Source organism: Cryptococcus depauperatus, chromosome 1 (assembly GCF_001720195.1).
Source record: "Cryptococcus depauperatus CBS 7841 chromosome 1, complete sequence".
Lineage (NCBI taxonomy): Eukaryota > Fungi > Basidiomycota > Tremellomycetes > Tremellales > Cryptococcaceae > Cryptococcus > Cryptococcus depauperatus.
In genome coordinates this window covers 262,379-285,636 of record NC_089468.1, presented here as the reverse complement: position 1 = coordinate 285,636, position 23,258 = coordinate 262,379, and the positions used below count along the sequence as shown (strand labels likewise).

At 45.2% G+C, this 23,258-nt stretch overlaps 8 protein-coding genes across 8 annotated transcripts; 3 read left to right on the top strand and 5 right to left on the bottom strand.

Annotated features, from left to right (window-relative positions):
• Nucleotides 1-164: 164 nt before the first annotated feature.
• L203_100114 (uncharacterized protein) lies at nucleotides 165-2,373 on the top strand (the record flags this gene model as incomplete). Its single annotated transcript, XM_066209581.1, has 5 exons — nucleotides 165-185; nucleotides 234-326; nucleotides 383-525; nucleotides 582-1,103; nucleotides 1,152-2,373. The coding sequence occupies 5 exons, from the start codon at nucleotides 165-167 to the stop codon at nucleotides 2,371-2,373; spliced, it is 2,001 nt and encodes a 666-aa protein (XP_066065678.1).
• Nucleotides 2,374-2,668: 295 nt separating this feature from the next.
• Nucleotides 2,669-5,642, bottom strand: L203_100113 (uncharacterized protein; the record flags this gene model as incomplete). The annotated part of the gene is made up of 5 exons (XM_066209580.1): nucleotides 2,669-4,265; nucleotides 4,311-4,617; nucleotides 4,664-4,745; nucleotides 4,832-4,873; nucleotides 4,971-5,642. 5 exons carry the CDS (start codon nucleotides 5,640-5,642, stop codon nucleotides 2,669-2,671), a joined length of 2,700 nt encoding a protein of 899 aa, XP_066065677.1.
• A 292-nt stretch (nucleotides 5,643-5,934) lies between these two features.
• On the bottom strand, nucleotides 5,935-8,927 carry L203_100112 (uncharacterized protein; the record flags this gene model as incomplete). Its single annotated transcript, XM_066209579.1, has 3 exons — nucleotides 5,935-7,798; nucleotides 7,842-7,984; nucleotides 8,028-8,927. The coding sequence occupies 3 exons, from the start codon at nucleotides 8,925-8,927 to the stop codon at nucleotides 5,935-5,937; spliced, it is 2,907 nt and encodes a 968-aa protein (XP_066065676.1).
• Nucleotides 8,928-9,073: 146 nt separating this feature from the next.
• L203_100111 (uncharacterized protein) lies at nucleotides 9,074-9,646 on the top strand (the record flags this gene model as incomplete). Its single annotated transcript, XM_066209578.1, has 1 exon — nucleotides 9,074-9,646. One exon carries the CDS (start codon nucleotides 9,074-9,076, stop codon nucleotides 9,644-9,646), a length of 573 nt encoding a protein of 190 aa, XP_066065675.1.
• A 144-nt stretch (nucleotides 9,647-9,790) lies between these two features.
• Nucleotides 9,791-14,189, bottom strand: L203_100110 (uncharacterized protein; the record flags this gene model as incomplete). The annotated part of the gene is made up of 9 exons (XM_066209577.1): nucleotides 9,791-9,964; nucleotides 10,022-11,118; nucleotides 11,166-11,472; nucleotides 11,519-12,006; nucleotides 12,056-12,337; nucleotides 12,383-12,614; nucleotides 12,663-13,271; nucleotides 13,320-13,425; nucleotides 13,471-14,189. 9 exons carry the CDS (start codon nucleotides 14,187-14,189, stop codon nucleotides 9,791-9,793), a joined length of 4,014 nt encoding a protein of 1,337 aa, XP_066065674.1.
• Nucleotides 14,190-14,889: 700 nt separating this feature from the next.
• Nucleotides 14,890-18,665, bottom strand: L203_100109 (uncharacterized protein; the record flags this gene model as incomplete). Its single annotated transcript, XM_066209576.1, has 12 exons — nucleotides 14,890-15,347; nucleotides 15,404-15,530; nucleotides 15,587-15,661; nucleotides 15,714-15,877; nucleotides 15,926-16,014; nucleotides 16,062-16,236; nucleotides 16,290-16,613; nucleotides 16,663-16,837; nucleotides 16,900-17,256; nucleotides 17,319-17,681; nucleotides 17,732-18,449; nucleotides 18,499-18,665. The coding sequence occupies 12 exons, from the start codon at nucleotides 18,663-18,665 to the stop codon at nucleotides 14,890-14,892; spliced, it is 3,192 nt and encodes a 1,063-aa protein (XP_066065673.1).
• Nucleotides 18,666-18,856: 191 nt separating this feature from the next.
• L203_100108 (uncharacterized protein) lies at nucleotides 18,857-21,297 on the top strand (the record flags this gene model as incomplete). The annotated part of the gene is made up of 9 exons (XM_066209575.1): nucleotides 18,857-18,899; nucleotides 18,955-19,065; nucleotides 19,111-19,451; nucleotides 19,506-19,594; nucleotides 19,645-19,754; nucleotides 19,808-19,902; nucleotides 19,955-20,617; nucleotides 20,665-21,165; nucleotides 21,214-21,297. 9 exons carry the CDS (start codon nucleotides 18,857-18,859, stop codon nucleotides 21,295-21,297), a joined length of 2,037 nt encoding a protein of 678 aa, XP_066065672.1.
• A 140-nt stretch (nucleotides 21,298-21,437) lies between these two features.
• Nucleotides 21,438-23,124, bottom strand: L203_100107 (uncharacterized protein; the record flags this gene model as incomplete). The annotated part of the gene is made up of 7 exons (XM_066209574.1): nucleotides 21,438-21,475; nucleotides 21,523-22,532; nucleotides 22,586-22,762; nucleotides 22,810-22,869; nucleotides 22,955-22,970; nucleotides 23,017-23,055; nucleotides 23,109-23,124. 7 exons carry the CDS (start codon nucleotides 23,122-23,124, stop codon nucleotides 21,438-21,440), a joined length of 1,356 nt encoding a protein of 451 aa, XP_066065671.1.
• Between the last annotated feature and the right edge of the window lie 134 nt (nucleotides 23,125-23,258).

The window sequence follows — 23,258 nt, the reverse complement described above, 5'->3', positions numbered from 1 at the left end:
ATTTAATTAGATAATATTTCTTCATTTTTTTTAGGGGGGGCCGACATTTTGAGTGGCGAAAGAAGATCTTAACGAGTAAGATTGTTTTTATTTCAAGAGATACAATTTATATTGTAATTTTATTTCTTCATCGTTATCTATATTAGAGGACTGTCAGTTCCAAGATGGCATTTACAGGTGCTTTAGTGGGTATTAATAACTATTTTGGTAGCAAATTTGCTGACATCTTGCAGACCATCACAGATCTTGACGACTTTTTAACGCCATCACAGGCATGTATAATTCCTATCCGTAACAGCAAGCAGTCAGAAGAGAAGGAAGGACAGGTGAGCTTGGGGATTTTTAAACCTACTGGAGATTTCGCTGAGGTGATTGTGGCTAGACTGACATTCAGATCGACTCTGATAACAATTACTATGAGGTCTCCCTCTTTCCTACAATTAACAACGGACCAGAGGCAGCGTCTACTTCGAAAAAAGTTTTGGAAAAAGCAGAGATCAATTTGAATGATTGTTTGGCTTGCAGGTGGGTTGATCTTGTCGTAATTTCAAGAGTTATTTGTTTACACATACCCTTGATAGTGGTTGCATAACATCCACTGAATCTATGCTCATTACAATGCAGTCGCAAAATGAAGTGCTTGATTTTATAAAAACTAATTTAACAACATCCAATCCTGATGCTCCGTTATATAAACCGAGAGTGCCAGTCCTCTCCATATCCCCGCAAACGCTCGCATCTTTGTCAGCAGCATACTCATCCACTTCATCCACTTCATCCCTTCCCCCTATTCCTTTACTTGTGCTTCTCCGTCGGATACGTGCTCTTCTTTCTCAACCCTCAAATGGATCCTGGAAAGTTTGGGATACCACTTTTGCTCGCCATGTCAGTTTGCGCGAGACCGTTGCAGAATTTGATGAGAGGAGGAAGGGTAAGGGGAAAGCAATAGGAATGCCAACGTTGGCAAGTGCCTGTCCAGGCTGGGTGTGTTATGCGGAGAAGGCTCAAGGGGATTTGTTGCCATTGCTGAGCTCAGTAAGGAGTAGTCAGGCTATTGTGGGTGCTCTGGTAAAATCATGGTATGCTCAAAAGACTCATCTCAAGTGGGTTCATCCATGCTTAATCATTTTGCGCTGATATTTCGTCTTTAGACCCAATGAAATCTATCACATTACAGCAATGCCATGCTATGACAAAAAACTCGAAGCCTCTCGTTCAGACTTTTACTCTTCTCTCTATTCCACACGAGATGTCGATTGCGTTCTCACAACAGGTGAACTTGACCTTTTGCTTCAGGAACTTGGGTTCAATCCTTACATTTCCGTTCCTAACGAGACTGTCCCTCTCGATACGCCCACAGATGATTCACCCTTCCCGGAGCTGCTTACTCATCAAGGTTCTTCATCAGGTTCTTACCTTCAAAGCATTATTCACAATATTCAACATACTCATCCCAATCCCACCCAAATATCTATCCGCGAGATACGTGGGTCTGCCGATAACGTTGAATACCTTTTGCACGATCTTGTCACAGGCCAGATTATATTTAAAGGTTCCAAAGTATATGGGTTTCGAAACCTCCAAAACCTTGTTCGAAAAGTTGCCAAAGAAACGGGTATAGGCCGTTCTGGTCGGAGCGCTGGAGGAGGCAGATTGTCGGCAGCTGTGGCTGCACGTCGACGGAAGGCTAAGGTGGCCGCTTCAACTTCAACACCAGCGGCCTCGGGAGCTGCTACGCCGGAATCGACACGCATGGATGTGGAAAGTATCGCTTCTTTTAGTTTGTCTGGTGCGGAAGATACAAAATTGGATTTTGTAGAAGTCATGGCATGTCCTAGCGGATGTATCAATGGCGGTGGGCAGATAAAGCCCGATTCATCTTCTGTCGACGCCAGAAATGTCGCAGATGGCACGACCGAGACGATGGAAGTAGATGAAGAGGGGTATCCTCGACCTTTAGCCGATGATGGTTCAGACAAAAATGGCAGCATGATGACGTTGGAAATTGGAAAGAAACGGGTTAAAGGCATGGAAGAGGGAATGAGATGGTCAACGAAGGAATGGGTTAATAAAGTGGAACAGTTGTATTGGACGGGACTACCTACCCCTCCACTGTCACCATCACTTACCACGTCAAATCCCAACTACGCTGTCACTCATTCTCAGACCCAGGATTCCAACGTCGTTGGTAACAGTCTGCTTGACGGCGTGAACCGAAACGCTCAAGCCGATCAATTGACAGAGGAGATCATAAGACAGGTGTGTGAGGGAGATATGGACAAGCGATGGGAATTCTTGAGGACGAGATATAGAAAGGTCGAAAATGATATTCTTTCAAGTGTCGGTGTCACCCATGAGGCTGTAAAATGGTAATCACCATACTGGCGCCATGCTCTTGATGAATCAGCATGTTTGAAGAGCGAAGGTAGGAGATTATCAACCATGATCATGTTATTGTACGAATACCAGAGCATTGATGCATAGCAAGCATTTACTTTGAATTGTTGCGAGGCACTTCTCAATACACTCAGCAAAACATAGAATTGGGACTGTATACTTTGCCCATATACTTCAGTTTGTTCTCAATCTTTCTATATACACCTTCTATGTAGATTATATATACAACTTTGTCTTGACCCTTTTGTTTACTGCTAATCGCATTAGATCCCTACCGGCCAATATTGATCTTTGTCCTCGCGCTGCCGGGACCATCTCTTATACCAGGCAGGTCGACCCACATTCCACGATCTTCATCCCAGACTTTACTTTTTCTTTCCCTATTATCTCCATTTCCACCCCTATTTTGTTCGTTAACACCCCTTGACGTCACATTAGGTGTAGGGAATTGGAATGTGCCACCGTATCCCTGGCTAGTCGCCAAGTTTGTCACGTTGTGCAAATTTGAAGACATTTCAGTAGGTTTGGGTGGAAGAGAAGGTGGACGAGAATCGTGTGAGATGACCGAGCCGGAGAAACCTACAGACCCATGCATTGACTCGATGCGGCCCACATGCGATGTAGGTTCCATCACACCTACTCTACGTTTTGGAGATCCGTTTATGGATGGTCCAAGTGTGTTAATTTGTGGGAGTGGCACTGAATAAGATGGTAATGTGGTGCCGTTCTGTTCGTCAGGAGGTGTAGGAAGTGGGTGGCCAAGTTTGAGTGGCTGTGCGACGATGGATGAACCAGAGTCATCTTTGCCTGGAGAGTACAGTGTGGCAGATGGGATATGGATGTTGTCCAAACTCGCACGAGGCGAAACCCGATTCTGGCTGTCGGTTGCAATGGCTGTCATGGTAGTTTCCGCTGGTGGAGCGTCGTGGTAAATTGATTCACCCGAGGCATTGTCATGCGAAGTTTTATTTGCGTGTTCATACACCCCCCGCCCTCGCCCACCAGCAACTTTGTGGAGTTTTGCAGGCCCATGAATGGGTGAACGATTGGGAGATCGTGGAGGGATAAAGGCCGGACCGGAAGGACGACTCCATAAAGTTCGTTCTTCAGAGGGTCTTAATTCTACGGGTGGTACTCGACCTATATCCTCAACACTAGCAGATGGGTTAACCAATGACCAGTCTTCTCGATCTTGACTAGTCGCATTGGTAACAACAAAATGATGCTCATCCCTTGCAGGATGGACAGTCCCATCTGATCCTGACCGATGCACCACATTGCCCCCTGACAAACTCATACTACCTTCGCTTGACCTCTTGAGTTGTTTCTCTGTCTGTTTCTGGCCGTGAGGTTTGTACGATGAAGGTAGAACGGGTACGCTTTTACGCCTGACACTGTTCTTTTTCAAAACATTGCCTTTCTGCTTGGGGGTATCTGTACCGGAATTGGAGTTGCTTGCTCGACTGCCTCGACTGGAAGATCGACGAAGGGCATTGGTGAGGGAAGAGAGACGAGACCTTGCTGAAGAAGCGGCAGGGCCTCTGTTACGGGTCGGTGATGGAGACTTCGGGTTTGCCTGTTTTTCAGCGGCAATCCAGCCAGTCCACTGAGGCTCTCCGTTAAGGTTACTTGTATCTTGCTCAGCCGCATGAGTGCTCTTCGCCTCTACATTTGGCGCAACCTCTGCATATTCAGATACTGAACGAGGCACAAAAGAGTCTCGTATAGTCAAGCCAGAGGTAGGAAGAGATTGAAAGATCAAGACGTCCCGACCCCTTGTAAAAGGCAAGAGCGGCACTGAGCCGGCCAGTTGAAAATGATGCGATGTAAAGTGGTTGACAATACGAATCACAAGCATGGGATGAATACTATTTGCAAGTCAGCCTAAACGTTTGCAACGCACAAGGGCATACTTGTCAATGATCTTTTTCTTGAAAACACTCCCGCCCCACCTCCTCATCCCATCTACCCAAAACCTGTACACGCCTTCGTGTACCCACCCTTCCAGCTTGATACCTCGAGGGTCATAGCCTTGCCAGTCCTTCTCCCTGCCTCGAGCTTTCTCCACAAGATCTGCATCAGTTGTATCCCAGGTGATGGTACCATTGGAGTGCTGAGACATCTTTAATGGCGAAGTATCAAGTATGGCCGTACGGAGCGCAGAAATCAACGTAGGCGTAGATTTCAACGGTGGATTGATCAAAGACAGACGATCCGGAACTACCTTGGATTCAGTTAAAACACAACCTAGATAAACAGCACCTACGCGGAATAGACAGGGCAAAGAAAACAGGAGGGACCAAGACCGTCTCTGGCGTATATGAAAAGAGCAAGTTGTGAGTATCATTCTTTAATCATGTCAGTGAAAATAACCCAGAACATACATACCTTCCCGCCTCCTGCATAGATGCTTTCGAGCAGCGTCCATCCATACTTGCCCAGCACCTTGAACAAACCCAACAAAAGCCGTATTGTGCTAACCGTCAGCCCATGCCAACCACAACCACCACTCACTCGAGCTCCTCGTTACCCTTCTTCTTCCAAGCCTTGCCCTGTAGCTGCACATTCCATACCAATATATCCTTTTCACCCCTGCTCTTGAGCTCATCCACCTCCTCCGTCCTCTTCATCACTCCCAGCGGCCATTCTTCCCTAATCACAGCGTCGACAGCCACGAGCAAGTTTGGCGGAAAACCGGTAAAGCGCATCTCGCTAGGAGGACTCAACGCCAACAGCGCATGGTTGGCCGCTTTGGGGGCGGTATATTTGCTAAATTCATCCCGTACCAAGAGCCCGGTGGGCACATCTCCGCCTGGGAACAGTTTGGGGCTGTAAGGCCTATTTGTCCACGCATTCGTCCTCGGCTCGTACACGCTGGGCATCTTTGGTGGGTCTAACGGGGTAGCTGGAACCTTCACTTGCGGCAGAGCTGGCGCCGGGTCAGTCCACAGAGGGAGCGGCGGTGGGCTCTTGTCGAGTTCTTCCATCGCCGACAGGTAGAGGTCACGCTCAGAAGGAGTCACGTAGAGCGTCGCGATACGGTTGGGAGAGAACTGAATGGGCCGTAGACGTTCAGAAGGGTCAGCGTCATACGCTGACAGGACATTGCTCGCGATCTCTGCCCTGTCGTTGGGTGCTTGCAACGATGCTTCTTCTGCTGCTATTGACTGTGCTTTTGAACGTCCAAACGAGAACCAGGACCGTCTACTGGTTGCCTTCATGGTGGTGGGTGGTGTGAGTGCCATGATGGCAAGTGAAAAGAAAGAAAGAAAGAAAATACAAAGACCAAGTAGAAATAAGAAAAGAAAAATAAGTAATAATAAAAATAAAAAAACAAAGGATAGAAAATGAAAGCAAAGAAATACATAAAAGAAGTAAAATTCAGTGACACCTGTTTACCAAGCCAGTTTTATCCAAGTCATGGCATCAAGGGTTTACATGCAGCGACGGCCAAAAAAGTAGCACTCGCACACACACAACGCATTGTATATGCATAGGTGCGGTGCGCTTCGTCGGATGCCTTCATGGACGTATGTATTATAAGCCATCAAAAAAGGACAAGTCTTGCTGTGACAGGCCAGTCCGACTCGGTGCAGGCTTTGTCACAGTCGCCGGCTGTACTGGCGTGGAGCTGAGAGAGCGTGATGGAGTGGGTATCAGTCCTTGGGTGGAAGGTCTGGGAGGTTCACTCGGAGTGTCTGACGAGTCATCCAGCAAATTGTCTCTGGCTTTGCTCCCAGGTGGTAGTGTCAAGAATGGGAAACCTCCCACGCCTGTTGTTGTGCCTTTGGGTGGTGGTTCTAATGTTGGCGGAATTGGACTGGACGGTGCTGGCCATCTTTTTCCTTTGAGGGAGTTTGTGTTCGTGAGGAGGTTGAGTGTCGCTCTGTGATCCAAGACAGGTTTGGGGAGAGTGTTTTGAGGTTTGGGAAGGGGTTTAGATGTGAATAAATTCAGAGAGGAATGGGATGTTGAGGGTGTGCTTACGGGCAGAGGCGCTGGCGAGGTAGAGGGCGCGGGTATGAGTGTTGGAAAGTCACCAAAGTCGTCGAAATTAATGTCTGTCTTTAACTGAGATGAGTTGAAACCGCCAAAATCTTCAAAATCGCTTGTTTCGTAGTAATTTTGAGCAGTTCCGACGAGTGGTTCTGACTGTGACATATCTGAGCTCATATGCATTGTCAATTGCGATGTAGTGTTTGAGGAAGGTTGGGGCAATATGGTAGACAAGAATTGTGATTGAGAGGCCTCCACAGGCGCCTTAGTACCCAATGTTGCTCCTGAGCTTGAACTGTGAGCAGTGTACGGCGGGCTTACCAAGGACTCGCATTCGCCCCATGTACTTCCTACTGAGTCCCTTGTCGCTCTGTTTGTACTGGACCCAGAACCAGTAAACACAGGTGGTGTAACAGTTTTTTGACCTGTGAAATCAAGTTCTCCCAAAAGATCTATTTCAGGTGACACAAGAGAGTTGTCCCTGCCTACAAACTCCCCGCTCGTTTTTCTCTCTTGTATCCCCATTCCCCTCGCAAAACTTTGAGGAGGTGGTGCTAGAGGTTTAGGCAATGGAATTGTCTTGGAGTTGAGCAGGTTTTCTAAAGAAGCTATAGGCTCATTGGCGCCAGGTTCAAGCGATAGTAAATCCGCTATGCCCTGGTTAGGAGATGGCTTTGTCATAGAAGGCACCTCAGCAAGAAATGAAAAATCCGATGCGCTCAGCTCCAAGTCTTTCGAGTCGATCTGAATTTCACGCTGAACAGACTGGATAGAAGATGTTTTGCGGCCCAGTCGGCCAAAGAATCGAGATACGGCAGATGGCGCTTGAGGTTGAGGTTGACCCGGAGGGATAGGTGGGGGGTTTTCCGTGATGTGGGGGGAAATGGTTGATGAAGCCGGCGAATTTAATCTTGATGCTGGAAGTGTACCAGCCACAGATGGTGGGCGGGATGGAGCAATGGGTGGTTTATCCTCGGTTGAAGGTCGAGTATCAGCACCACCGGTGCTAGTAGATGCAATTGATTTTATCTCAAGTATACCGCCTCCCGATGTTGTGAGTTGACGTTCATTTTGAGGACGTCTACCCCAAAATGACCATCTGCTCTTACTTTCTTCTTTACCTTCTGCCTCGGCACCCGCTGTGAACTCTTTTGACTCGGGCTCACCAAGTTTGGATCGGCTCATCCACCCTTCTCCACTAAAGCTCAATGATGTGGTAAGAGGGTCTACACGTTTTGGCCGACGGGATACACTAGAAGCAGTGGCAAGAAAAGACGACTCTGGATCCGGGTTAGGACGGTGAAGGGCATAAGTGAAGCGTTCATGGGTGGTGAGTGATGATAACACTGGCGGATAGGTGTTGATTTCCGGAGGTATGACGCTCAGAGAGCGCAAAATCTCGGCGCTAGAAGAATGAGCCAAGTAACACATGGTGAGAAGTCACCCACGCATCATCATACACAGTCTTGACTGTCTTTTCAAACATCAACTCTTCAGCTCCTGTCTTTTTTTCCAACTCCGGACCATCCTCTATAATACATTCTGCTAAGGCCATCCAAGATTTCCTCAGAGACTCGATTGTTTCTCGAGGCTGTTTCGCCGGTTAGATAATCTACGACGCAAAATCAACTTACCGCACGCTTTTCCTGTATCCGAATCTTCCGTTGAGCTTCTTTCCAATCATCATCTTCCTTATCGTTATGCATTGAATCTTCAAAAGCGATGACCTTCCTCGGAGAAGAGCTCCACCCTTCATTATACTGTTTATCTTCTATTATGGTCTCCTGCTGTCCTTCAGAACCAGAATGGCCTCGATCTGTTAATGATGCACTTGGTTGCGGTAACGATGTCTCTCCCCAATCACTCCACCCTTGATTTTGATTTCTTTCCCCCGTTGACCAAGGGTCATCTCCACTTGCAGGACGCTTCATATCAAATGATGAAAAGCCACCAAATTCGTCCCCAAAACCACCCGAAACATCTGTCAACGGATCGCTACTGGTGGTGAATGGATCTACCTTGGTTATAGCAGGAGTTGGTCGGGCTGAGGGGTCATTCAGAGTTGGTGAGTGGACGACAGGGGAAGCAGCGACATTGAGAGGTGTCTTTTTAGACGTGGAAGGAGACGAGCTATCATAAGCCGGAATATCTTCCGTGTTTCTCATACTGAGCATCTTGTTTGCAGCTGTATCTGGCTTTGCCGCTTCTTCCATCCAAATATCAGGCCCTGCTTCATTCTTGATAAGGCCAGTTGGCGACAAGGGTATCGCTGGTGATGCTGTCCTTGTAGGTTCTTTTGTATCCCAAGTGACATGATCATCCCATCCTGGTAGATCTAGCTTCTTCTCTATGGCAGGAGTTGAACCTTGATGCTTGGAGGGGAAAGTAATGGCAGGGTCATAGTTTATAGGTGCCCATGGGTCGTTGTCTAACGTTGTGGCAGGCGGATTGTCTTGTTTTGGAGAGTGCAGTGGAGAAGAGACAGTTGGTTTAGCTGGAGTGGGCCATGAAGAGTTTGCCCATGGTTCATTCATGGTGTTTAAAAGTAAAGAAGTAGAAAGAAAAGTGCATTTATAGAGGATGTTAAAGTGATGACGCAATCACTAATTTTCTTTGAGTGCTTTTTTTTTCATGTCAAAACAACATTTACATTTTCTGATGTTTTTATAAATTCAACATCATGAACTCGAAAAACCATAAGAAACGTCCTCATTCTGCATCTCTATCTATAGCTCGTTCTCCCTCTGTGCTTGCATCCACCAACTTGCTTCCGTCCGTCCCTCTCCAGTCACTCGACCCATCCTGTTCATTTGAGACTCTTTCTGCAACGTCAAATGCCTGGAAAGGGAAGCCACTTGGGAAAAGCATCTCAAACTCGGGAGCTATAGAACTAGAAGCTATACAGAGTGTTGAAGACCTAATAAAGGCGCCTGATACGGTCGATGCCTTGGTAGACCCAGAGAACAAGTCTCATATTGGGCTTTACAAACAAGACGTTCTTGAAGATTATCCTTCTGCGCCTCTACTACAGCATGCGACATATCCGCCGAGATTGGTTGACGTCGAACGCGAACCGGTAGATTCAAATGAGCTGGAACGTCTGGAAAGGCTGGATGGGACAGCTTTGGAGTATACGGGACCGTTCCAACCACCTGATTCAAAAGAGTTGTTTATGATCATCTTGAGTTTCACAGGAGTGTTTATCTTGGCTGTAGCAGCAGGCTTAACGACAATCTTTGATTGGGTACTTTGAACGTATCAGGATTCTTCAATGCTAAGATGTCATCAAAAAGGTCAACCATATATCACAAAGCTCTCGTGTATATGTTTAGATCCAACACCCATAACTGTTGTACAGTATTGTACAGAACACATGCTTATTACCTTCCCAGCATTATCATAGCTTGGACAAGCCCTCTTTCTCCACTTCTGCATCTGTACCTCTGCGTCGTCCATAGCCCTCTCTCAAGGCTTGCTCTGCGCCGTTCGTCACCTTGTAGACTTGCGCAGTCAATTTGTCCTTCACAAAACGACCGGTCCTAGCAAGAGCCAGTTGAGAAACACCCTTATGCTGCGAAAAGCAACATTAGTCAGACATCATTAGAAGCGTTTGCAGTGAGTCACTTGCCTTTTTATGCAACGCATGACTATGCGCTCGATTTTCACTCCTTTCTCGGTCTTTGGCTGAACCCGTCTCGTTCCCTATATCCAAACTGTTCGTCTCTGCTTTCTCTTCCCTCTTCTCCTCTTCTTCATCATTTTCTTCTTCGCCATCGCTTTTACTATTGTCTCCCTCTTCACCCAATTCCATTTCGTTACTCAAGCTCAAATACTCCTGATCAACGTCTCTTGCCGTCTCCCATGCTTCATAATCACGAGCAAACCGCAAGTCACGTTTAGCGATCTTTTGATGTACCTTGCTGATCCCTGGTACGATAATCCATGAAATGTTAAGGTATCCAACGAGGCGTTTGTTGGGAGATGTGAGCGACCTTGAAGACCTTTTAGAGACGTTTGACTGAACTCTAGCAAGGTTGAAGCTTTGTATCAGAGCGGGACTATTAGCAGTCTGTGTATCTAAAGTGTTGTCGGCCTCTCCTTCAAAATCCAATTCCCAATTTCCATCTTCACCTCGAGCACCTTCCCAGACACCGATCCTGCGTTGAGCTTCTCCATCGGGAATATCTCCTAATCGAATCGTGCCAACTCCAACAAGTTTTTTCTTTCCAAAAGAGCGACGAGAGAACAAAGAGATGTGCAAAGAGGCCGAGTGACGGTACATTATAACTAAAGTAGGGTGATGGTTATATGGTATAGCGTAGGGAGGAGACGTTGGAAGGGATTGAAGGGGAAAAGGCGAAAAGGGTACAGAATGTTGAGAACCTATAGGGCTATCGAACTCTTGAATTTCGTCTAGATTGCTCTCGTCATGTTTTATCAAATGGACCTGTAGTTTATCATAATCTGTTCTCATCACAGCCACTTGTAACCGATCTTTTTCAGTTTCATTATACAGTGGAGTGAAAACTAAATTTCGAACTTGGATAGTTCCTATTTCAAACCCGGAAATGTTTGGTGGAAGAGACATATCGAGTGATTTCCAAAGAAGGGAAACACGTAGACGTCCCCATCCAAGACCGCCTGTTAATGGAAACCACCGGGTAACGTGAGATGTAGATGAAAAGAGAGAAGACAATTGTAACTTGACTAGACCCAGAATTGGATCTATTTATTGCGTCAGCCAAGATGCATAAAGCTCATTAATGACTTGCCGTGTTCCCGATCCCTGTCATCTCTGATTACGAAGATCATCTTTCCCTTTCGCCAGTCCCTCACAAATCTTTCACTCACAGCATTAAAATAAGGTGAAGGCGTAACTTCCTTCGTCCTCGTCTTGTAGACCATCTTGTCGTTCAAGTGCACTTCACAATAGGCTGAAGGAGGATCAGGATTCTCCATGGCTGTGCGGTCAGTCAAATGCGCCAAGGCTGGAGGTCCTCCACTATCTTGATGAGGTCGAGAGCTGTACGTGCCTGACGTGGATTCTGATTCAAGATCAAGGCATTGGTGAATATGAAACTGTACAATTTGTAAACCGTGATTACCTTTGCTTATCATTACTTACGTGTAAAACACCACTAGGTCTGTCATTGTTGGCCGGTTCTTGAGCTTCAAGTAACTCCCTGTCCTTCTTCCCTTCTAGCCAAGCTTTCGCCTCCTCTCGTCTTTTGGTCCTCTCTTTATGCCAGTCTTCCTCTTTTGGGAGGAAAGATTTCATGAGCGTCAACCAATATGGGTCAGGTGCCCCAGGAGGTTCTGCTTTGAGTCGAAGCTTTTTGCTATCTCCTAGTTTTGCATCTGATTCTTCCCGGGACATTTGCCACAACGGACAGAATCTCACCGACCAATTTAGAATGCCGGATGCTTTCATACCTGGTTGGTCGGCAACAAAAGGGTCAGAGCGATGCTGCAATTCATTTGAAGAACTGGAGATGAGTGAGGCGAGATCGACGAATACAGCACCGAGGGTATCATCCGCTGAGAACCTATCGGCATCATTGGCTCGTATACGAAAAAAGTCCCCTAATTCTACAGTGTCTGCTCTAACCATCACTACACAGTGTCAACCTTGCTCAACATAAAAGTCACTAGCTATACGAACCAAAACATTCTTCTTCCCAAACGGGGTTTCTTGTTCTTCCAATTGTCCTTGTACTAAAAACAGGTTTTGGCATCTTTTTGTAACCTAGCTCAAGATATGGATCACAGCTACCCATTGCGTCGGCTTTGGGAAGGTCATTGGCAGAATGTAAAATAATATGGAGGACACCAATAGTTTCGGTTCGGATAGAAGAAGGCGAGCCAAGAAGGAGACGATCGATTTCAAGGGTGTAGGAACGAGGGCAAAGGAATGCAGAGAGAACACTTCTAATGGATGTATTAACTGTTTCATATGGTCAATCATCTTGATCTGCACACTTGAACGTACCGTAGGGCTTCATGAGCGGTATATTCATAGCATTGAAGCTCCCTCTTGCCAGTGGGTTTGCAGAGATATCATATGCAGGTATACTCGGCAACGAGAAAGTTCCAGTTTTTATGAATGGTGTAGTGGGTGACAGAAGTAGCCTGAGGTTGATTGTACCCTTGATGTACAAAATGTCGATGTACACTGGAACTTCAACACGACCTAACCCTTTAAGGCCTATACCAAAGTAGGCCTGGTGTAAATTCAGCCACGAAGACAAGGAGAATGTAGAATGTCTTACCAGACAGTGTAGCCCTTTGCCTTTTCTCATAGCGTCCTTTCCTCTTTTGTACTCAAATCCTACTTGATAGTTGACATATCGCCCTTCGTCCTCCTCTTCATCTTCATTGGCATTGTTATCAGCGCCACTTCCCTCCATTGATGACGTGGGAAGCTTAGATGCGTTGACACCAACTTCGGCTGGTGTACTCAGATATTCGCTATTGGTATGCTGGGGCACTCGATGAGTAATGCTATGGAGAATACGGTCTCTCTTTCGACGAGAAGAAGCGTCTGCTGCGATATCGTCTCCATTGTTGACTGATCTAAACGTTGATTTGGGTTGTTTCAGGTCATCAGTGTCGTTCGGAAGTGGTAAAGAGCTACTAGACTGGTTACGATGACTTTTTCGACCATAAAGGGATGACTGAGAGCTGTCTTCAGTTTTAGGAGTAAGAGGAAATGTACATGATATTGGAGGCTCAGGTGAGGATCCACGTTTGCGATGCCCGTTTGGTTTTTCGTTCTGTGTAGAGAGAGAATCAAACCATTGCTCGTCCGACATCGGCTTGAGTGAAGTAAGAACAAGTGGTTGAGCACCCAGGGAAGGAGAAGTGAGGCGGACACTTGTCTACGGAAGCTAGTCAAATTGACCTATCGACATGATGAGTTCGCTTACAATGATTGATGGAACTTCTTCTGCCAATGCGTCTTCCAATAAGTCCAAAAAGGGAGTCAAAACATCTGTAGATATTAAAGGAAAAAGAGCATACAGCGCATGATTTCTGCATTTTATCAGCTCGGGTTCCTTGAATGGAGGGTTCACTCACACCCAACCAACGGCCTCTAGTCCATCCACAGTATCTTGAGTTCTTTCCTGTTGTTCTTTGAGGCCTTCATTGTAAGGAACACTGTGATTCTTTTGCTCCGCCCTGACAAAAAGATAGTAGCCACCAAGCGCGATCAAGATTAGGCATATCAGGGGTACCCCACAATATGCCAAAAGGACAAGCCCTGTGGTATAGAAGATCCACTGGGTGTTAGTCAGAGGAGCCGCCTCTAGATATTGAAGCGAGCTACATTTGCGAGGCGGCGCCGTTGCAGCTTCCTCATTATTTTCTCCAGATTCCCACGTCGCCTCTGCTGCAGACACATGCTCGTCATTTATTAATATATTTTCCATACACGAGTTTGGCTCTACAACTGTTGATCCAACTGTAGCACTTCTCTGCCGCTCTAAAGCCTCGTTATCATCGTGGCTCTCATTTAGAGACTGTTCTCTTTCGTGTTGCGGCGCTGCGAAAGCGACGGCCACATTGACATGGGACTCTTCAGCATTTCTCTGCCTTGGCTGAGATGTGGTATCTGTCCTCGCCTGACTGACAAGTATGGGAGGAGGGGCATGGTCGCGTTGAAGGCCTGTTCTTGGCGGGAGGGGTGGTGGTATCTGTTCAGTTGCGACAGCTGAAGAAATTGACGAGGTGATATCTGAAGCTGTAACAGGTGACGGAGGATGTCTTCTCGGGGGCAGTGGTGGCGGAGAAGGCATTTTTTGAGATGGTACGTTTTACCTCTCAAGAAGAGGAGAAAAGCAAGAAACAAGAAAAAGAAAGAATGAAGAAAGAATGAAGAAAGAATGAAGAAAGAATGAAGAAAGAATGAAGAAAGAAGTGAAACTAAAGAAATCTAGACATTTATAAATGACGCATTAGATTTCTAGGCACGAAGGCCGTTCTTTTTAATCGCTAGTGGAGCTATTTGACCAGACGAATCTTACCTTTGTATACAGAAATCTATACAAATTACAAGCATGGGTTATAATATATAGTGTCAAACTGATAGTGAGCGACATTCCCTGCCATTCAGCGATGCTCTGAAAGCATCTAAGAAAGAAAAGAAATAGTGATATTTGTGGATTAGCCGTGTTACTATTCTATTATACGTTTTCGGACAAAAAGGTAATGCAGGTCTTGGAAAATCTGATTACAATCATAATAAATTAACAGCGACTGGTTTCAATCCAGTGACTTTGAAGTACCGCTATGATTATGAGCCTCACATTCTTCCTCTGAATTACGCTGTTTATTTTGTTTTTATCAGCATTAGGCATATATAGTTATAAAGCCTTTGACAAATACATCAATATCCATACACTTGCCTATTTCACAATGACGTTTGCTTTGCCCTTAAGATTCAATAAATTGCATGGAGTCAAACTCATCGTGGCACAGCACAGCAGAATGTTGGTTTCATCTCCCGGGCATTACTCCTCTTAGGGCTCTCAATATCTCAGATCCGCTGCTTGGTCTTTCAATACCAGCATTCACGTCGACCAGTTTCTTTTCGTTTTGCCACTCTCGCCTCTCGTCTGTTTGAGGTTGTGTATGAGGTTCTTCACTCCCTCCTCTCCTTTTGCTGCCTAACTCCTCTCTCAGCCGTGAATATACAGGCTCGCTGTGTACCGACTCGGCCGTTTCATGGTGATCAGATGGGGTCGGTCCCAATGTGGTGCTCCCATTAAGTGAGTCCACCACAGAGGATTTTGAGTGCTTATGAGGACGATTAGCGCGGGATAGAATATACGGCGGTGAGCGATTAGGGTTGATAAATTGATTTGCGGCGGACGGTCGAGCACGGCCTCGTACTCTCCGAGCATTGGCTAAACATTTATGATTGGCAGCATCTCTCCAAAGCCCAAAGATTTCAGCTATCCCACACACGTACTTGAGCTTTACATTTCACTCTTGTATAACAGAGACTTACCAAGTATTTTACTGTCTCTTTCCTTCTTCAAACGCTTTGCTTTCTTTCGCTGAGCTAGCGCCATTCGCCATGTTGTCCAGACATGAGATTTCAGGCGAATGCCATCGGCGGTAATACCAGGTAGCATCTTGAAGATTTTTGAGCTTTGTTCACTAGCAAGGGTTACTAGCAAAAAGGGCTCACCTCAGTAGAGGCTTTCCACTTGTCCATAACTGCGAATAGGATTACGTTTTCATGCAAAAACTCTACTTCTCTCTCCTACAAAGGCAGATCAGTTTCTTGCGGAATTGAATAATCCGAAAAGATGTACGATAGCTTCCAGTTCCTTTTCTCTTCGCTTCTCATACCATTTGTTCCACACGTATCTTAACAAGCGGTTTTCGCGCTCCACAAGGGAACGCTCAATAGCGATACGAAGGCGTTTAGCACGCCGAGTACGGCTACGCCAAAAGCTAAAAACTCGACGCATATTCTCTGCAAGCAAATCAATAGACGAACCGAGGCAGGGAACAAAAGATTTACCGTTCTCGTATATCTCATATAAATCATCAGACTTTTTTCTTAATGCTTTAATGTCATTTATCCTGGATTGCCAGTTTTTGAGGGCATAACTATAAACGGTATAAGCCTTAATTAGATGTTGGTAGAAAACATATACCGCATCAACTTATTGTCCCTTTGTCTGACAACGCGTAGCTCTCGATCCTTAACTTCAATCACCCTGTTGGTCCATTGAGTCAAGACCCGCTGCTTAGTTTGCTTGTCATAATACTTGTGAAATACAATCTCTCTTTTAACGAGGTCAGTGTATTTGCTGGTCAGGACTCTCCATTCTAGACAGATTAGCCATCACGACGAATTCTAAGTTCCATAGCTTTAAGCTTACTCCTGAATGCATTCCACATTCTCTTTCTATCTTTCTCAACAGCCCACCTTTCAGCTCGCCTCTTAGCCCGCTCACCCCTCCAAACTCGAAAGGTGATTCTGAGACTAAAGAAGTCATGTGCCCTTTCTGCTCGACTCTTGTTTGCCATTACTGTATGACAGGAAGACCGCCATTTAGTAAAGCATCGAGCGAGTAGGTTATGCCGGTATACAAGTGATGATTGAACGAACAAAGTATGTATAGAGGAGAGGTAGGAACGCCAGCGAGTCAGCATAGATTGAAGAATACGCATTCGTCGAGTTTGACTCAGTTGTTCAGCCAAGACTAGACTTATGTTAGCGTGGTACGCAGTGAGTATCAGATCAGACCATACTCTTGAGCCGTTCTACCCTCTTCATGCCACTCTTCCATTCTCTCCAGCTTATACTTAATAATCTCTTCTCTTTGATCTGTTTGAAAAGAATTTCTCGCGATGTTACCCTCCAAATTTTTAAGGAATTCTGTAGCAATCTAACTTTGTCGAACGCCGCGGCTTTTCGATCCATTGACTGAAGACTATCAGTGCGCTGATACTTGCAAAAAAAAATTACCAAAAATTTGAAAGACTCACAAGTTTCCTACGATGCTCTACCTTCCACCTATTCATTATCGATAACAGCATTTTGCGACGTCTGAGACTTGATGCTTCGCGATTGTGGTGAGCTTTTAAACACCAAACGTCCCATATTTTTTGCATCTGCCGTCTATTGACCATAACCATGACATCTTTTGATAAAGGCACCAACACAGCCCGTTTCTTCCAGATATCGAATAGTTTCTTCTTCATCTGAAGTTCAGAACTAATCAAAAGCGATTTGAGATGTCGGCGCTGACTACAAAGAGTATTCCAATTTCGAAACATACAAGAAAGTAGGTTGAGGTTTCTGGAATCGAGTAATACTCTAGCGCGTGCTTCAACGCGCCATCGCTAAAGTTCAAAATTCAGTCATTTACAGAGTAATATCAAGCACCTTCGATCACAATACTAACAGTGAACATGACCTGTAAGGAAGCTTTCCGCCTCTTTTCAGCCAATTTTATTTCTTTTGTTTCCATATCTTTTTTCCATCTTATCAATCTTCGCTTCTCCCACTTTGCCTTCCACTCGACAAATGACATTTGTGTCCTTTGTCGGTCTTTCTCATACTGCCATTGCGCTTCTATCCTCGTGAGATCTCTATTTTTAAGGTGCAGAAGCCATGTCCTATACACGAAGATTTTGAGATATCGTTCGTGGTGTTCTTTGGCCTTGATAGACAAAGCTAGAAGATGCTGTGTGGTACTACGCCATATTTCTAGAATCTGACGAAAGAGCAAATTGTTTCTCGCCACTATAATGTTCTTATAAGTAATCTACAATTCATCAAAATCATGAATTGTACGACACAGAGGCACAAACTCACGCGATACCATTCGCTAGTCTTGAACCACATGTTCCAGCATCTCCATAATAGACCATATCTATAAAATACGTCTGCCTTCTCTTCCAACGCTCTTCTTGCTTCAAAGGGAAAGTCATCAATCTTGTCAATCCAAGACAGGGTCTGCGGCTTATGTCTTGGAGCAATAGCAGCTTGCGTCCGAGGAGTGGTAGAGTGAGGTTTTTCTAACGAAATGATAGTATCGTCAGACTGACCAAAAGAATGAGAGGTTTCGGAGGTTATATAAGCAGGGGATCTATGATAATGCTGGGCATAGATAGGTGTTGATGTTCGTATTGGTGGGTCAAAAGAGATTAAATCTTCTCCTGTCATATCTGTTAGACCAGACACTGAATCATCAACAGTTTTCTCTGGAATTCCGTTCCTTGGTAGCTCTTTATGTGGACTGGGCCTTATATCAACATCACTTTCTTCTTCTCCTGTATAGCCTTCATCCAGATCAGAAGAGGCTGAAGCCAGAAAGGGAACACGTCGCCGTACTTCGGGGAGCTGAGAAGATGCAAAAGACTTGTGGGAAGTAGATCTTGTCTCATCGTCAGAAGCAAAAGAGGGCTGGAATGTACCGTTTGTATGGGCTGTTTTCCACAAATCCCACTTATCTCCCCAGGTTGGAGCTTTGATAACGCCAATTTTGAGGAGAAAGTTATAATAAGTTGAATCACTCGTGGGAGATATTCCACTGCATGAGCGGGAAATATGAGCTGGTGCTTTTATGCGGTCCAGCGCACCTTTCTTTGAGCACTTCTGTATATGGCCTGAATATTTGAGGGAAAGTAGTCGCGTATCTTCCACGCTCAAATATGGCTTCAACGATGTCCAAGTCTACATTAGCCAGTAGGCCTGCACTTGAGTCAGTATAGGCCGATCTTGTAGTGGAAGTTGAGGCTGAGAACATTAATATATGGTGGTTTTCAGAATTAATCTCGAAACAAATGTGAGGCAAGCCAGAGTACGGAATTAAATTGGCTCATCGGAAGTCGCCGCCTTCGCGCTGAGATAGTAGTGAAACATCTTTTGTTTCATTACTTTTACATTGGCCTCTCTTCAACTGGCTTATATTGAAGCGTCCACATACCAAGGAGCGAAATGGCAGATCAAAACTTTTCTGCCGCTCTTGCAACATGGAAGGGTTAGTACTTGTCTAGGCATGATCCCAAGGATACTAATTAGCCTGTGATTTAAAGAGATCAACCTATCTGAATTACAGAAATCACTTGATAAGACCGCAGTGGAAGTAGTAGAAAATCAAAAAGAAAACCTTGTTGGTCGCAAAAAGCTTGCCGAACAAACTCGAGGTAGGACAGATTTGCCATCTTAACTGCATTGACATGGTGGCATAGAGTTTAAGAAGTCGCCTGATGATACTGAAAAGTTTGCTGCTATCAAGATCCTACTTAAAGCCTATCAAGGCGAAATCGATTCGCTGACTCGCAGGTCTAAGATATCTGAAACTTCGTTCCTCAATGTATACAAACTCTTAGCCGATGCACCAGATCCGTATCCGCTATTGAATGTGGCGGTAGACCAAACTGTCAAAGTGGCGGAAGCGAGAATGCTAGAGAGCGAAGTGACAAGATTGAGGGATGAAAATGCCGATTTGAAGAAGAGTTTGGGAGAAATGTTTTCGTTGAAAGATAAGAAAAAGAAGGCGGACGCGAAAGTGGAGCAACTCGAGAAAAAGGTGAGTATATTGGACCACAGAAGATGATCGGATATGCCCGTTTAACATCTCCAGATGGATGACCTCATCCAAGAACGAGTGAATCAGAAGGAGATTGAACTTAATGCTGAATACGACGAGCGGATGCGCAACTATGAAGAAAGGTACGCTTGATTGCTAAATCCGATGTATCTTGTAACTAATACACACGCAGAGAAAAAGACCTACAAAGGCAAGTTGAGACAGTCAAACAGCAGCTTCGAAATCTTCATACTTCCAATGAGAGTGCAGAAGCCAAGCTCCTTGATGCTAGTCAACGTCAAGGCACGTTTTTAGTTTGTTGATACATTATTCCGGACTAACTATCTCATTTTTAGAACAAGATGTTGCTGCGAGATTAGCAGAACTGGATATGGTAGCTGCTGATCTTGCTCGGGCGAACGAGCGAGTTGCATCAGTTGAACGTCGAAACGTACGCTCTTTCTGCTCTAAGTTTACTGTGGCTTGACTAATTATCATCAAAGGAGCAACTTCGATCCGAGGTTGAATCCGTCCGCTCTGGCTCCCAACAATCTGCTAAAATCGGTGCTCTTGAAACCCAAATTTCCGAACTCGAAGCCGAAGCGTCTCGTATCCTCTCTGCGTTAGACATGGCTAAAGAAACCCAGCAGCAGACTGAACGTCAGCTTTCAAAGCAAGCTGAAGATTCTGCAAAAGAAGTTGAGAGTCTCAAAAAAGAAATTGATATATCCAAGGAAAAAATGAAGGAATTTGCAGACTATGACGAAGTGAAAAGAGAACTGGAGATCATGAAGTATGTGGAATTTTCGGGGGCCGATTTTGGAGACGACGAAGATAGTGATGCTGAGTCAACCCTCCATTTACCCAATCCTAATGCTTCTGTCTCCAATAAAAAACAAGCTCGATCACTTGAAAACTTGCTTGTTTCTAAAAATCGTCGCTTACTGGAAGATCTGACCAAAGTTCGAATTTCATGGGAAGAGCTTTCGGGGGAGCATGCAAAAGCAGAAGAGATCATAGAGAGTTTGCAGGCCGATTTAGCAAAACAACGGGAACTGGTAGAGAAGCTGGAAGTAGACTTGATTTCGCTCAACCACAGAGAAGATCGATCTGGTACTGGTACTCCGGGGCAGGGTCTTGCTGGACTTGATATAGGTGTAAAAGCTGTAGGTTCTTGTTGAAATTATAAATCGCTTGCTCTTATAGTTTACAGGACGGCCACACTCCCCCTACTCAAACTCCTTCAATTCAAGACACTTCTATTCTTCCAATCGTCACTTCCCAACGTGATCGTTTCCGCCAACGGAATGCCGAGTTAGAACAGGAGTTACGCAAACAATTTGACACAATATCTAATCTTCGAGCCGAAGTCAAGAGTCTCCAAGCTGATAATCTGAAACTATACGAAAAGGTTAGGTACATAGGGTCATACCGAGACTCTAGTACCTTTGAGCCTCACAATCAACCACTTCCAACGACAAATATAAGAGGCAGTTTATTGAATGGAGTGCTAGGAAGAAGAGATGACGAAATCGGAAAATATAAAGACAAATATGACGAGTCTCTTAACCCGTTTGAGTCGTTCAAATCAAGGGAGGCACAAAGGGCGGTACATGCTTTGAATCCGTTAGAACGAGGTGTCTTTAGTCTGACAAGGGCAATTGTGGGGAACAAGAGAGCAAGGAATGCGTTTATTGTGTATGCTGGGAGTTTGGTATGTCCTCGTCATTATATGATTAGTATTATCCTGATACAGATATAGCACATTCTGATTTTGTTTGTGTTGTGGAATTCAATGGCTCCAAGTGATTCCAACTCACATTCGCCAGTAACAATACATCCATAGACTTAAAGCTGTTGTTTGGGTGTTGAGAAACGAAGCCAACATTGTATCAAACTAATGTACATTATGCATGCTTTCTTGGTTGTACAGAGTGTATGCGATGCTCGTGTTTGCCATCCTCTTCAAAACGAGGATTTATGTAGCTATCCAAATTTAGCAAGACGCCTTCGTCGAATTTCCTCTTTTACAAGTGTCAGCTTGTTCTATCACAGAACCAAGAGAACGAACCAGCTGTAAGCTCTTCTGCCGGCAGGTCGTCATCGTCTTCCAATTTGTCGTTCTTCACTATAGGTGAAGATTCTGGGATAGGAGGTGTAGGCGTTATTGGCGCAGGTGTCTCCTGAGATGTCTTGGATATCAGGCTTGTTGACTCTTGCTTTTTGTCATCATCCTTCATTATGTCAGGTGCCACCCATCCCTCGGGTAAATCAGCCATGGATGCTTTTAGGGCAGCCTGAAGTGCTTTGTCCTCATCATCGTATGACCGTGATTGAAACTGGAAATCAGTAGGCCCAGAATAGGAGTGAGGATTTATCCCGAAGTTGGAATCGATAATCTCGTCTTCTGCTACAGACCCCTCTTGATCATCATTGTTATCGTTAGAAGGGATGGCATGTATGTTGTCAAAGACATCAGTTTCGAGGTTTGGACTTGAACGCGAAGGTAGCTGGTGAGAGCAAGAGGGAGGAGATTGAGAGTATGGGTCATGAACTATCTCGACGTCATCCGAGGGGAGGTCTGCTTGACGCTTTTTCCGGGGACGAGGAGGCGAAGAAGGCCCAGCAGTCCCAGAGCTTTTGATGGAATCAACATGAACTGTGTTCTGCGTTTTGGGCCCTTGCGACTTGGGTGGACCGCCAATTGTGATAGACGATGCACCACTTTGCGGCCCACCCATTCTTCCAACAGGTTCTCCAAGTTGTACCGACATCATATCTGCAAGACACTCGGGCAATCGGCCAATTCCGGTATCGCCCCATCCTTCTCCTTCTCCAGCTTTTTGACCAGCTGCCGTACCTGGGGAAGCTTTCCGTATGACGAAGACTGAGTAACCTTCTTCTTCCGCTTGTGTCAGTACCATACGTAGATAAAGGGGAGAAATCCATTCGGGCCCTTCAGGGAGGAATGAGTTGAGATTATACCACCTCTTTATAGCGGCAGAATGGGGTGGATCGGGGGCAAAACGCCGCAGAGTAAGCCAGTGAGACGAAAGGTTGAGTATGAAGGCGAATTGCATTCTAGATTGACCGAGATAAGTAATAGCCAGGATGATTGAGAAAACGGAACGAACTCTGGACAATCTTGATATGGTCTCATGGCCTCACCCCTCCATCTCACCATTATCAGGTCCCACACTTCTAACGCTCTTTCCAACACGGATATAGAGAAAAACCCGGTATCATCAAAATTAAAAGATTCCTTGTTCTGATGATCAACATGAAGATTCGCATTTTCTTCCTTGTCCAATCTGTAAAGTTAATCAACGCATGCGACAACCAACAGAAAACCACCAACTCTTTTGCAATATCTGCTAGTTCAATCTCAGAATAGGTGTACTGTTGCAAAAGATTGTTTCTAAGAAATAGCAAGCGTCAATTCCTCCATCCATTCAAGTGCCACCTCAGAATGTCTCAGGACGTGGAGCAGCTGGATTACTCACAGACAATGCTGAGCACCTTGAAATGATTATTAGCTCTCCTAAACAGTCATTTATTCACTCACATAGCTGGGAGCCAGACTCTTGCTTTTCATAGTAAATATCTTTCCAACTGTCAGTCACAATGGTGGCAAGTGCGAGTGATGAGCAGACACACAGGGGACGAGGTCCATTATTCCATTTGCTCTGTCTTTTCTCCTTTACACCTCAAGTTAAATTCAGTCCAGGCTGATAGAAATACTGTTTATATAAATATGGAATGAAAATAACTTAAAAAGTATTGTAAGTCTTTGATAACTCGTAAAAA